Source organism: Crassostrea angulata, unplaced genomic scaffold, assembly GCF_025612915.1.
Source record: "Crassostrea angulata isolate pt1a10 unplaced genomic scaffold, ASM2561291v2 HiC_scaffold_118, whole genome shotgun sequence".
NCBI lineage: Eukaryota > Metazoa > Mollusca > Bivalvia > Ostreida > Ostreidae > Magallana > Magallana angulata.
Genome location: NW_026441673.1, coordinates 72,187 through 84,220, shown reverse-complemented (window position 1 = coordinate 84,220; position 12,034 = coordinate 72,187). Strand labels below are relative to the sequence as shown.

The following is a 12,034-nucleotide window of genomic DNA, read 5'->3' as shown; positions in this document are numbered from 1 at the left end:
ACTCAAAACAGCTCCTTGATTTTGTGCATAGGGAACCAATCTTAAAAAGATTTGTAAAAGGAGTATATGCCAGTAATACCTTACCGGAAGTTGTGACTTGTTACCCTTCTGCCTTCATCATCAATACACAGCCTTTGCCATTTCCAGGAGAACACTGGGTCGCTGTAACCATACACAGTTCCTCAGAGGCCGACTTTTTTGACAGTCTAGGGAAACCACTTGGAAATTACCACGAGATCGAGAACTTTATTTATAAGAATAGTACACATTGCAACTTTAGATGTAAACAACTTCAACCTTCCTATTCGGATTTGTGTGGGCTTTATGTACTTGTATCTTTAATATCTAGATTTTGTCTTAAAATGTCTTTGTCGAGCATTTATGCTTTATTTTCCAATAACATTCAACTGAATGATGACTTTGTACGTAGTTTTGTACATGAATTTTTGAATCAATAAACATGATTTATTGCATTGATGACTTCTTATAAATACTTGTACAGTTTTACAAGTGAAGTCATTAGAGATTTGGTACAGGAAAGAGAAACATGGAATCACAAAGCGAATGGTGGAAAACGAAATCATTGCTACCATTTTCAGCACCTACAACAATTTTAGTATGCGGTAGTACGCAAAGCGGAAAGACACATTTTACTAAACGACTCTTGCAAAATGCAGATGATATGTTTTCTACTCCTGTAGATAAAATTATCTATGCTTATTCTGAACATCAGCCCATGTTTGACGAAATGATGTCAAGCATACCGAGACTTATTCTTCATCAAGGATTGCCCTCAAAGGAAGATATAGAACAGTATACAGAGGGTGTAAACCACACGATAGTTGTACTGGACGATCTCATGCTGCAAGTTGCGCAATCTCAAGATTGTGTACATTTATTTACTGTGACTTCTCATCACCGTAACGTTACCACCGTAATGCTTTCTCAAAATTTGTACCCTCCTGGAAAATATGCCAGGACCATATCCTTGAACTGCCTAAATGTGATTTTATTTAAGAATTACCGTGATTCTCGCCAGATTATCACCTTCGGGTCACAAATATTACCAGGATATGTACAATATTTTAAAGCAGCATACGAAGCTGCAACACGTCCAAATTTTGGCTATTTGCATGTGTGTTTAGAACCTACCCAGAACAAAGATTACCAACTGCGATCTCACATTTTGCCTGGGGAGGACATGGTTATTTATCTACCCCTATAAATAAATGTACTTGGTCACAATTTGCTCATATTGCAAAAATGAATCAAAGAATACGGAAGCAGAGAGCATTTATACACTTTATGCTAAGTGCAAACAGCTCTCAACAAAAATTGATTGTAAAGTCTTTGACTAGTGAACAATACGATGTTATCGGTGAAATATCCCTAAATATCTACACGGGAACTTTTCCTCTCACTAAGAAGGATATAAATAAGTTGAAACCTTACCAATCGTACATTCGATCACTTGGCTCAAGAGAAGTCAGTACGAAACAGAAACGTGGGATTTTATTAAAACATCTACCATTAGTATCACTGTTACTGAAACCAATTGTTCATCATATAAACAAAAATGGCGAGAGAAATGATACTAGTACCTAAATTAAAATACGAAATCCTTCTCAAAAAAATCGAGGACAAAGAGGAGCCTGTTAAACCAGACACAATGAATGACGACAAGGATGAAAAAAAAAATGTATGAAAAGACCTTTACCGATACAACGCTGAGTGAATCAATTAATGGCACCTCACAGACAGGGAGTGGTTACGTCAGTAGAACTCAAACAATAGGAAAACCTCCTGGTGTGCCCATGAAACGACGCAAGAAACACATTCCCTGGCTTACGTACTGAGGGTTAAATTTGAAGAAAAAGACTGCTCTTTTACAAACTAATTTTATTGTATATACTGTAATGCATGTTATTGTAAATGATAACAAATACATTGAATTGTAATGCGAGTTTTATAATAAAAACGGGTATTAAAAATGTACATCTTTATTTTCATGGTTTTAACAAAATCCAAATGGCAGCGTATCTAGATTGGGTAGAATTCTCCTTTTGGTGTACACCATTTGATAACGTTTGGTTTCTACACGGTTTAATAATTTTCTTTTTCGACTATCCCCTGGATATTTTACATGGATTGGTAATTTCAATTTGTTTATCCTGTCTTGTGCAAATTAAAGATTTAATAGCTTCAAAATTGATCATTTTAGAGTTGGTCCAATTTAATGTAAACCCGCGAACTTTACATTCTTCCTTACCCGAGAGTGTGCGATAAGCATAATTTTTGGGGCCCCCAGATACGAATTCCACTATATGACCATCTTCTGGTTTGATCTCGTTGGTTAATTCCCCTAAATAATTTCCAATAGGCAAATAATGCAAGTCATCCGACTTTTTCGTTCTGAAAATAACACTATCTGTGTCGAAATACAAAACATTTTCGTCTAATCGATCTAATACATTATAAAGTCGCAGCCGCGCATGCGCAGTAGTGAAACTTGCTAGAAATATGTTTGTTTTGCAATCCGGAGGCATGAACATGGGATGGTTACTCCACTCAAATTGAAGAGTGTCCCTGGAAACAATGTGAAAATTGTGAGGGACTTTCGTGGGATCTGACAGAATCTGAAAAAAATTTATCAGTTTCGGATTCGTGAAAAAACAAGGATTGCTTCATGCTAAGCCTCTGACCAAACTTTCCCCCAAAACTATTGAGACAGAGTTTGGCTAAACAGCGCAGACCTGGATTCGTCTGAATCTTTTCATACTCTAAATCTATACCCTCTTTTTCTTTGTATCGTTGAATGTATTTTCGTTTCGACTCTTCGGTGTCACACTCGGGAGGAAATCCCGAGGCCTCTTGTTTAATTTTCAGGAACGTATTGACGTAGTTTGCAAACAAACCCCCCTCACCAGACAAAGTGTTATATTGGGACGATTGCTCAAAATGATAGATTTCATAAATTTCTAAAATTTTGTACCCTTTTTGCACTGCCATTTGGATTTCGGGGGTACACCAAGTGCCTATGATGGCTCTTTCCTCTATAGAACAGACACAATCATGCTGATTTTCAGCGTCCGCACACTTTCGGCACAAAGGAAACTTCAGTTTTCCTTGGGATCGGTACGGAAGCACGGGATGGTACAATGTACTAGGAGGTAGGACTTTGATTTTGGCAAGACCGAAATAATTTGACATGTCCTGAAAATTATCCGTGATAATGGTCGGATGACCCACAGGATAACGACAATATTTATTTGTCCAAGGGTAGAGACGGGTGAAATCGTAATACTGAATCGTTTCGTCCTCTTGAGCTTTATAATGAAGTTTTATGGCATTAGTGCGACCACCAAAAAAACTTTCACGAGGATCCAGTCTATCTTGCAAATCCAACGTAGAGACAAATTGTTGCAATTCTGTGTTTTTTGTCAGCTGATATCGAAACTGGTGCTCCCATACGACGACCAGCCTGTATCCAAGCTCTTTGAGTTCTCGTTCTCGCTTTTTGGTCATCTTGAAGAGTTCGTCTAACGTCTGGTTCGTCGCAGGGTGTCTGACATCAGATCGGTCCTGTTGGAAGCAATCCGGACATCCATGGTACACACAACCTACAAACACACACACACACACACTAAGATGTATAAAACATGTTTTTTTTAATGATTGGCCGCCGCCGCCCCCTCCCCCCCCCCTCTGTTAGGGGAAAGGGAGGGGCAAATTCAAAACCAACATTTTTCCAAACGAAGAGTAAAATGTCTTACCATAAAATTCGTAGATAGTGCCTTTCCCCTGAGGATTCTCGACAAAACCGTCACATCGATAATTGGTGTCTGGTACGTGGTATTCTCCTCCATTGAGAGCATGGCGGATATGCACAGGTGTACCTCGTTGTCGACTTCGTTGCATGAGCCATTCTAACCATTGAATAGATATTTTACTATAATTGTCCTTGCTGACATATCCTTGAGAAGGTACGACCGCAATGGGACTCGTCAATCGTTGTTTTCCGACTTCCGTATTTTCCTCCTTTTCCAGATCACTAAGCGCAATCCAATCGTCATCAACCCACACCCCTTGTACCCCTTCAAACTTGTCCAACGTATGCCAGGTAGATGTCTGGTCTTTTGTGATTTCTACTTCGGTGTTGTGTTTAAGAAATAAAGTTTTATAAATACCCATGCAAACACTAGCAATTGTTACGTAATCAAAGGGGTCTACACCATCTCTAATGGTCTTAGATATGGTTCCATCGGGTCGAACGTTTGACGTTTCAATTGTCGTGGCTTGAAGAACAGTATTTCGAAACGCCATGCAACCCCTTCTTAAGATGTCTACGTCCGAGCGACAGTATCTTAACATCTCTTCTTGAAAGTTAAATACTTCCGAACTCTTACTTGCATGCCACGTGACCAATTTTTTCCTCTCTCCCGATGACATGAAATTATATCCGTGGTATTCTAGAGCGGGATAGGGACCCACGTAATGCTGATGTTCTTTCGTATTAAAAAAATGAGGAAAGAATCCCTTGCTGAGTTCCTCTAGTCCAAACGCTTCTGGGATCTTTGCTAATTTCATGGGAAGGAAATTTAACGAATCCAAGAATGTGAGATTGAGTTTCTTGGCGATGTGCATGTACATTATTTTGGAACCATTGTAAATGATTTTATCTGGACGAATCGAATGTCGGTCAATGAGTACCTCTAATATGGGATACAAGTCGAAACTTTTGGCGTTATGTGCGATTAAAATCGTATTCTTGACGTGTGGCTGAGTAATGTAGGCACAAAACTGTTGTGTAGCGTTTTCGCCGCGAAAGATCAGTTCTCGGTGACCACAAGTATCGGAACAGGGAGGGCGAACGAATTCTGATTTTTTCATTTGAGAGCATCTTGCGCAGCGTGCGCCACATTGACTACATTTTGAATCTTTTTTCAACTCGTTTTTTTCACACGCATGACAAGACGTCTGCAAGACTGCAAAATTAACTTTATGTTGTTGCAGTCCGCAAGACGGATCCCTACAATTTTGACACATTCTGCAACTTGCACACTGTTGTTCCTTCTTGGCACATTCTCGACATCTGATGAAAGATGGGATATATCCTTGATCGCATTGAAAAATGTCGTCCTGACGCGTCTCAAAATCATAAAAAATAAATTTCTTTTTCGCTTTTTCCGGATCCGATTGGTATGCTTTTTGATAACAAAGGTGTGTCCCTACGTAGAATTCGGAACAACTGGAACACAGCCACTCGCCACAGATGTGTAGCTTTGGGTTGCGTTTAGCAGTTGACAGTTTAACGCGACATTTCTTACACTGATGCCACAGTTCACAAGCAGGGGGTGACTTGTCTTTGCGTACCATTTTACCGACTTTGTGTCTTTCAAAGCAGGCGAGTGAACGACAGACACGACCGCAAGACGGACATCCAACCTGCGCTTCCGACTCGGGACAGTTATCGTGTAGACACACGTCACAAGAAGTCGCACAAGTATGTGAATATTTGTTTTTGTAAGGTTTCAAACACGTATGGCAAAAATAAGCCGCATTAAAGAACCCCTGTATCCTTCCAATACCATGCCAATGTTTCTCGTTTTCTGTTTCCACGTGATACAAATAAAGACATGTTAGCCCCGTGTCCTCTTTTGTAACTCGCACGAATTTGTTTCCTACTCGGGACGACACCACATTGATACTCACATTCAGCAGGGTTTCGAAAGGTTCGATATCATTCAACCCTAGATATCTGTCAACAGGTACGCCTGCTTTTTCACACAGCCAAATCGCCATTTCCGTCTGATATTTTTTACGTGATTTTTTAAGCAAATTACCATAATAGTGTCTGGGAACGGTTCTGTGCTGAATCACGTGATCCATCCTGACACCGGAGTCGTTTCCTGTTAAACGAGACCACGTCTCGGCATTTACCTTTTTACAGGTTTTCATGAAACAGAGACCTATGGCAATGGGTAAACAGAGATTGTTGTCATTTTCGACATACAAAACGGATTTCTTTTTTTTCAGAGAATTATTTGGCCCAAAAAGTGACGTAACCGGTAACTTATTTCCACTCCAGCTCCCACCCTTTGGCAAGTCAATTGACCCTACAGTGACGAGTAAATGTTCGTCAACGGGAATCGTTTCGTTAGAGTTAAGCACCTTGGTAATCTCCGACATCACCGTATCGGCATTGAGATTTTCCCATGATTGTAATGGGACGACAATGGGGTTGTTTAAATTGGGGTGACTTAACACCACCCTCCCTAAATCGGCATCTTGTCCTCTGGCCCTTGACAATACGTCGCTGAACATATCATGTAATTTGTCATAAATATCTATTAATTTCTCTCCCCTCCACTGGTCATTGAACTTTACCTTAAAGGTCGTGTCACGGGCCAGATTCTTTTTATACGTCCGAGTTTCCCTTTTCCATATAAAATAAGATTTATCGGCTTCATCATCCCCACCCCCAACCTGAATGCTAGTAGACGGCTGGTCATTGTCAAGCGATTGTCTCGGTTTCTTACATATAGGGTCCAGGTCAAAAAGAAGTTCATTCCATAAATTATCTATATGTCCATTCCATTCAAGTTCCTTTATTCGGTTCTCGACCTCAGTGTCACCGGTTAGACCGTTGGCTGCAGCAAATAAATTGATAGTGTCAACGTCCGTTAAGGAGTCTAGGATTTCTTTTAACAGACTGTTGGATGACATCTCTATACTGCAAGAATACACAATTATGATAAATTATGTTCGTGAATCATATATTTAATCAAGAGATTTTCAAAATAAAAACTTGTCTTAGCAGTTTTAAAGTTTAACAAATGCAGTTCTGACTAACCAAATATCAAGTTTCTTATCATATGATATTGGGGAGTGGGGGGGGGGGGCATTTAAAAAAAATGTCAAGTACAAAATTATGATTAATCATGTTGGTACATCATCTGATAAAGGATCTTAAATGTTCTTATTTAATTCTTGATTAAGGACTTCAGAAGTAACACGTTGGAGTTCTGATCAACCGGACAACATAAAGGGGCATGGTCACAATCTGGACTAAAAGAATAAAAATTTTCCAAACTTCAGCTCAAATTGTGATCATCCCCCTTTAAGTCTATCTAATGCATAGAAAAAAATACAAGTCTGTTTAAATTTAATTACTTTAATCAAAACAACTGTTTAGTATTCACATTTGTTTTTCTAAACCCAAGTATTCATAAAAAGAACAAATGAATAAAAATTGTAACATTTGTTTCTGAAAGAGAGTATGACAAAATGTTTCCAGTATAATTGTACAAACAAGAATGAATGACTTTTTTTTCTTACATTTCTATGGATATACAAAATGCTGTAGTTTAAATACTCGAATTTAGGAAAATAAATACAAGCAATACCCCTTTTGTTAGCCATAAACTTAAAAGGAAAAAAGAACAACAAAAATGTAAAAAGCATTTTTCCAAAATTAGTTAAAAAAAATATCAAATAAGGAAGTTGAATATAAAGAAACAAATAACAAAACTTTACTCCATTGAAAAAATATTAATGCTTACTGCACTAAACAGCAAAAATAAAGGTGTCATCATATACCACAAGATATTCCTCTTGTAAATCAGTTCTAGAAAAAAAAAAGTTTCTGCTTTCAGTCTGATAAAAAATGAGGTAAGTAGGTAAGCTTTTATTTTTTCCTTGGACTTCTCTAAACAAAACAACAAAGAAGCTCTGATAATAAAAGAAAATAGCACATTAAAGCATTTCTGTGACATTAATATTTAAGCAAAAACAACTGAAAATTGAAATCTTCAGAAAAGAAGAAAAATTTGAGGTAGACATAAATTAAAGCCAGCTTGGAATGCAGAAACAAAAAAATATTTTTTTCTAGACCTTGCTAACATATAAAATAAAAAAAAAATGTGTTACAACACAACTTTCCACTGAATTAAAATAAACAGTGCAATAATCCCAATCATTCATGTTGGCCCGCACAAACTTGTTCCATGAAATAAAAATCATCCTTCATGGAAAAAAAGGTGCAACAGTACAACCTTTTCCACAAATCTTCAGCAAATAACACAAGTTATTCCTCTTGTAAATCAGTTCTAGAAAAAAAAAAGTTTCTGCTTTCAGTCTGATAAAAAATGAGGTAAGTAGGTAAGCTTTTATTCTTTTCCTTGGACTTTTCTAAACAAAACAACAAAGAAGCTTTGATAATAAAAGAAAATAGCACATTAAAGCATTTCTGTGACATTAATATTTAAGCAAAAACAACTGAATATTGAAATCTTCAGAAAAAGAAGAAAAATTTGAGGTAGACATAAATTAAAGCCTGCTTGGAATGCAGAAACAAAAAAATATTTTTTTCTAGACCTTGCTAACATATAAAATGAAAAAAAATGTGTTACAACACAACTTTCCACTGAATTAAAATAAACAGTGCAATAATCCCCATCATTCATGTTGGCCCGCACAAACCTGTTCCAAAATCTCTAATATCATAAAGCACAAATTTTGCTTCTGAGAAAAATATAAAAAAAAATTTCCTAGACCTAGCTTCCATAAAATAAAAATCATCCTTCATTGGAAAAAAAAGGTGCAACAGTACAATCTTTTCCACAAATCTAAAATAAAAAATGCAAAAACCCCTTAAATCCATGTGTACCTGCACAACCACATGTATATTCTAAGACTCTGAATCACCACAAACTACAAAGGTAACTTGTTTAAAACAAAAAAAATAAAATTGGTATGCATACGTGAAATATCATAGTACAGTTTGCTTAAAATACCCGAGTTTGATAAAATAAAAGTTGTTCCCCTTGTGTAAAATATCAAAATTAAATCAAAATTCACAAGTTGACCTTTAAACATTAAGGTGTCAAAATAATCAATACAGCTTAATTTTTAAGAAAAAAAAAGAAAACAGTTCAATCCCAAAGTTGTAGGGGAAAAAAGGTTTCCTAAAATCTTAATTACAACTTTCTTTTGGCCCTGGTCTTTGATCTGGTGTTGGATGATACATGATCATCTGCAGGGGAATTTATGAGTGGTGCTGTTGAACGTGGAGTGTCCACCAAAGTTTCAAATTCTGCTGAAGATAGCACCTGTAGTGCTTTCACGATGGTATCTGGAGTAGATGCCAATGGGCTCGTTTCAGGGGTTGTAGCCTGGGAGGGGGGTGTGTGCAGATGTACTGCTATTGTCTCCAGACTCGTAGAATGGTGTTCGGTGGGAGGTACGGTCCGAGTCTGTGTTGTAGGGTCCTCAACATCACCTGGATTTCTATATCTTCTCCTTTCGCAGGTGCACTTACAACCTGTTCTCAGCAATCTCTTAACAATAATGAGAATAAGGGCAATAGTGGTCACTGTTCCCCATGCTAATACTCCTGATGAAGAACAAAAAGAGATTAAAATTAAATTAAACAGAGTGTAATACATCAAATATATCATTATAATCGCCTTCATCTCTTGATTCAACTTACACCCAATTTAAAAATTCTGATCTCAAAGGACTTCCATTTCCATAATATTTCTTCAATTTTTTAAAAAGTAATTTACAAGACTGGAATTTTTGCTGTCATACCTTCACTTTTACCTTAAACAATTTGATTTTTATCAAATATAGTGTGCACAGTAAATGAAACATATTTATAACTAAACTACAACAAATATTTACAAACCAGAAACTTCGGATTTATCCAAGACGTCCTCCACTTTTCTTGGAACCTGGGGTGCCAGGGTGGTGGACATACCTACAATATGTAGCTGAATTTTAATAATGAGGCATGACTTACCATTTACAAGAATTTGGAATTAGCAACTTAAAAATATTTTACATTAATTGTGAAAAAAGTTTATACAGAGATTTAAATAAAAAACACAACTGACCTGCACTCCATTTTGAAGGGGACCGGGTCCCTGTCATCTCCTTGGTGGTGAACAGCTCTGTAAATGGAAATTGGTAAAATTGACAATTGTGTTCACATACCTGCTTTTCTTCCTTTATATTCTCAAGGAAATAAGAATTTACTATCATAATTCACTGCAAATTTTCCTGGGAGTACAAGGGTCTTTTAACACATTTCATCAACATTGAAAGCTAAAATTTCTCACTTACAATCGAAACATACTTATAACTTAACTGCAATAAATGTATACAAACCAGGAACTTCGTATTCATTCACGATGTCCTCTACTTTTCTGGGGACCTGGGGTGCCGGAGTGATGGAAATACCTACATTATGTAGCTGAATTTTAATAATAAGACATGACTTACCATTTACAAGAATTTGGTATTTGCAACTTAAAAAATATTTTACATTAATTGACAAAAAAAGTTAATGCAGAGACTTTGAATAAAAAACACACCTTAAAATAAACAAACACAACTGACCTGTACTCCATTTTGAAGGGGACCAGGTCCTTGTCGTCTCCTTCATGGTGAACGGTTCTGTAAATGCAAATTGGTAAAATGACAGTTGTGTTTTATATTTATATACCTGTTTTTCTTCTTTTATATTTTCATGGAAATAAGAATTTACTATCATAATTCACTGCAAATTTTCCTGGGAGTACAAGGGTCCTTTAACACCCTTCATTTGCCACGCAAGTTAAAATTTCTCACTGTCGAAACATATTTATAACTAAACTACAACAAATATTTACAAACCAGAAACTTCGGATTTATCCAAGACGTCCTCCACTTTTCTTGGAACCTGGGGTGCCAGGGTGGTGGACATACCTACAATATGTAGCTGAATTTTAATAATGAGGCATGACTTACCATTTACAAGAATTTGGAATTAGCAACTTAAAAATATTTTACATTAATTGACCAAAAAAAATTATGCAGAGATTTAAATAAAACACACAACTGACCTGCACTCCATTTTGAAGGGGACTGGGTCCTTGTCATCTTGATGGTGAACGGCTCTGTAAATGCAAAGTGGTAAAATAACAGTTGTGTCGACATACTTAAAGGTATTTTTTTCTTCCTTTGTTTTTTAAGAAGGTAAGAAATTGCTTTTCATAATTAAAGACATATTTTCCTGGGAGTAAACGCCTCATAAGTGTTTTTACACACTTCATTACCTATGCTCATGAAGAATATTAAAGAAAGAGTAAGTGGTTTAAATATTACATAGTGTATATTTAGGATTAAAGACACCTACCCTATGGATTTTAACCAACGTTTTTTTTCGTGTTTATGAAATTCTACTTGAATACCTATTTCATCTTTATTATCTACTTACATGTAATATGTTGAACATAACATAACAATATAAAACATAGAAGATTGCTGCAAATCATTAATAGTTATATTAATAAAGAATAATTAAATTACATGAAATATGATTTTTTAATTTTTCATAAACAATCGAGTTATTCATTATATAAACCTATATTGCCACAGAAATAATAATATACGTAGCCTTATATAAAGAAACAATTTCATGACTAGTAGTGACTACTTGCAGTTGGTTACGGAAAGAAGGGTTACGTCTCTTGCCATATGACACTGACCAACATCTTAGTCGTTTTTCTCGAGAAATACCATATGGATTTTTAAACGATTTTTATCTGCAATTACGAAATTCCCGGGAATTTTCTTTCGACTTCTCTCGATTTTGTTCTTTGGGCTTCTATTGCAATCATTTTCATTTAAATGTTTGGAGAAACAAGGAAGAAAACATGGGTATGAAATACATATACACATCGTGGACATATTATTATGATAACAAACCGCAGCGCCACCTATGATCTCGGTATAACCGAGCATGATGCGCCCGATGTATATACAAAATGAAAAGAACTTAAGGTTGTGGTGGTGGATCCAACAGTAAAATTTATTGTGTTCTAAAGTTAAATCACTTACCACACACTTTCTTATCCTTTAGGGCAAATATTCGCACTTGACTTGCATCACCATTGACGAAGACTCGATTGAGAACACATGATGTGACAAAAACATCCCTTACTTCTTTAGAATTTACCGTTATGTGTGTACACGGAACGGTGCAATGGAC

General features: G+C 36.4%; 1 protein-coding gene across 1 annotated transcript; it reads right to left on the bottom strand.

Annotated features, from left to right (window-relative positions):
• Positions 1–7,198: 7,198 nt before the first annotated feature.
• On the bottom strand, positions 7,199–10,458 carry LOC128169324 (uncharacterized). Its single transcript, XM_052835486.1, has 5 exons — positions 10,402–10,458; positions 10,171–10,242; positions 9,897–9,953; positions 9,689–9,760; positions 7,199–9,394 (listed from the first exon to the last, which is right to left on the bottom strand). Exons 1-5 carry the CDS (start codon positions 10,445–10,447, stop codon positions 8,979–8,981), a joined length of 663 nt encoding a protein of 220 aa, XP_052691446.1. The 5' UTR covers positions 10,448–10,458; the 3' UTR covers positions 7,199–8,978.
• Positions 10,459–12,034: the final 1,576 nt, after the last annotated feature.

What these genes read in the sequence shown, in the direction of transcription:
- LOC128169324 (XM_052835486.1), bottom strand. Translation starts at nt 10,447, where the DNA reads ATGAAGGAGACGACAAGGACCTGGTCCCCTTCAAAATGGAGTACAG. An exon ending in GAATGAATACGAAGTTCCTG is followed by an intron (nt 9,954 to 10,170) that starts GTTTGTATACAT and finishes TTCCATTTACAG; the next exon opens with AGCTGTTCACCACCAAGGAG. An exon ending in CCCTTCAAAATGGAGTGCAG is followed by an intron (nt 9,761 to 9,896) that starts GTCAGTTGTGTT and finishes TACATATTGTAG; the next exon opens with GTATGTCCACCACCCTGGCA.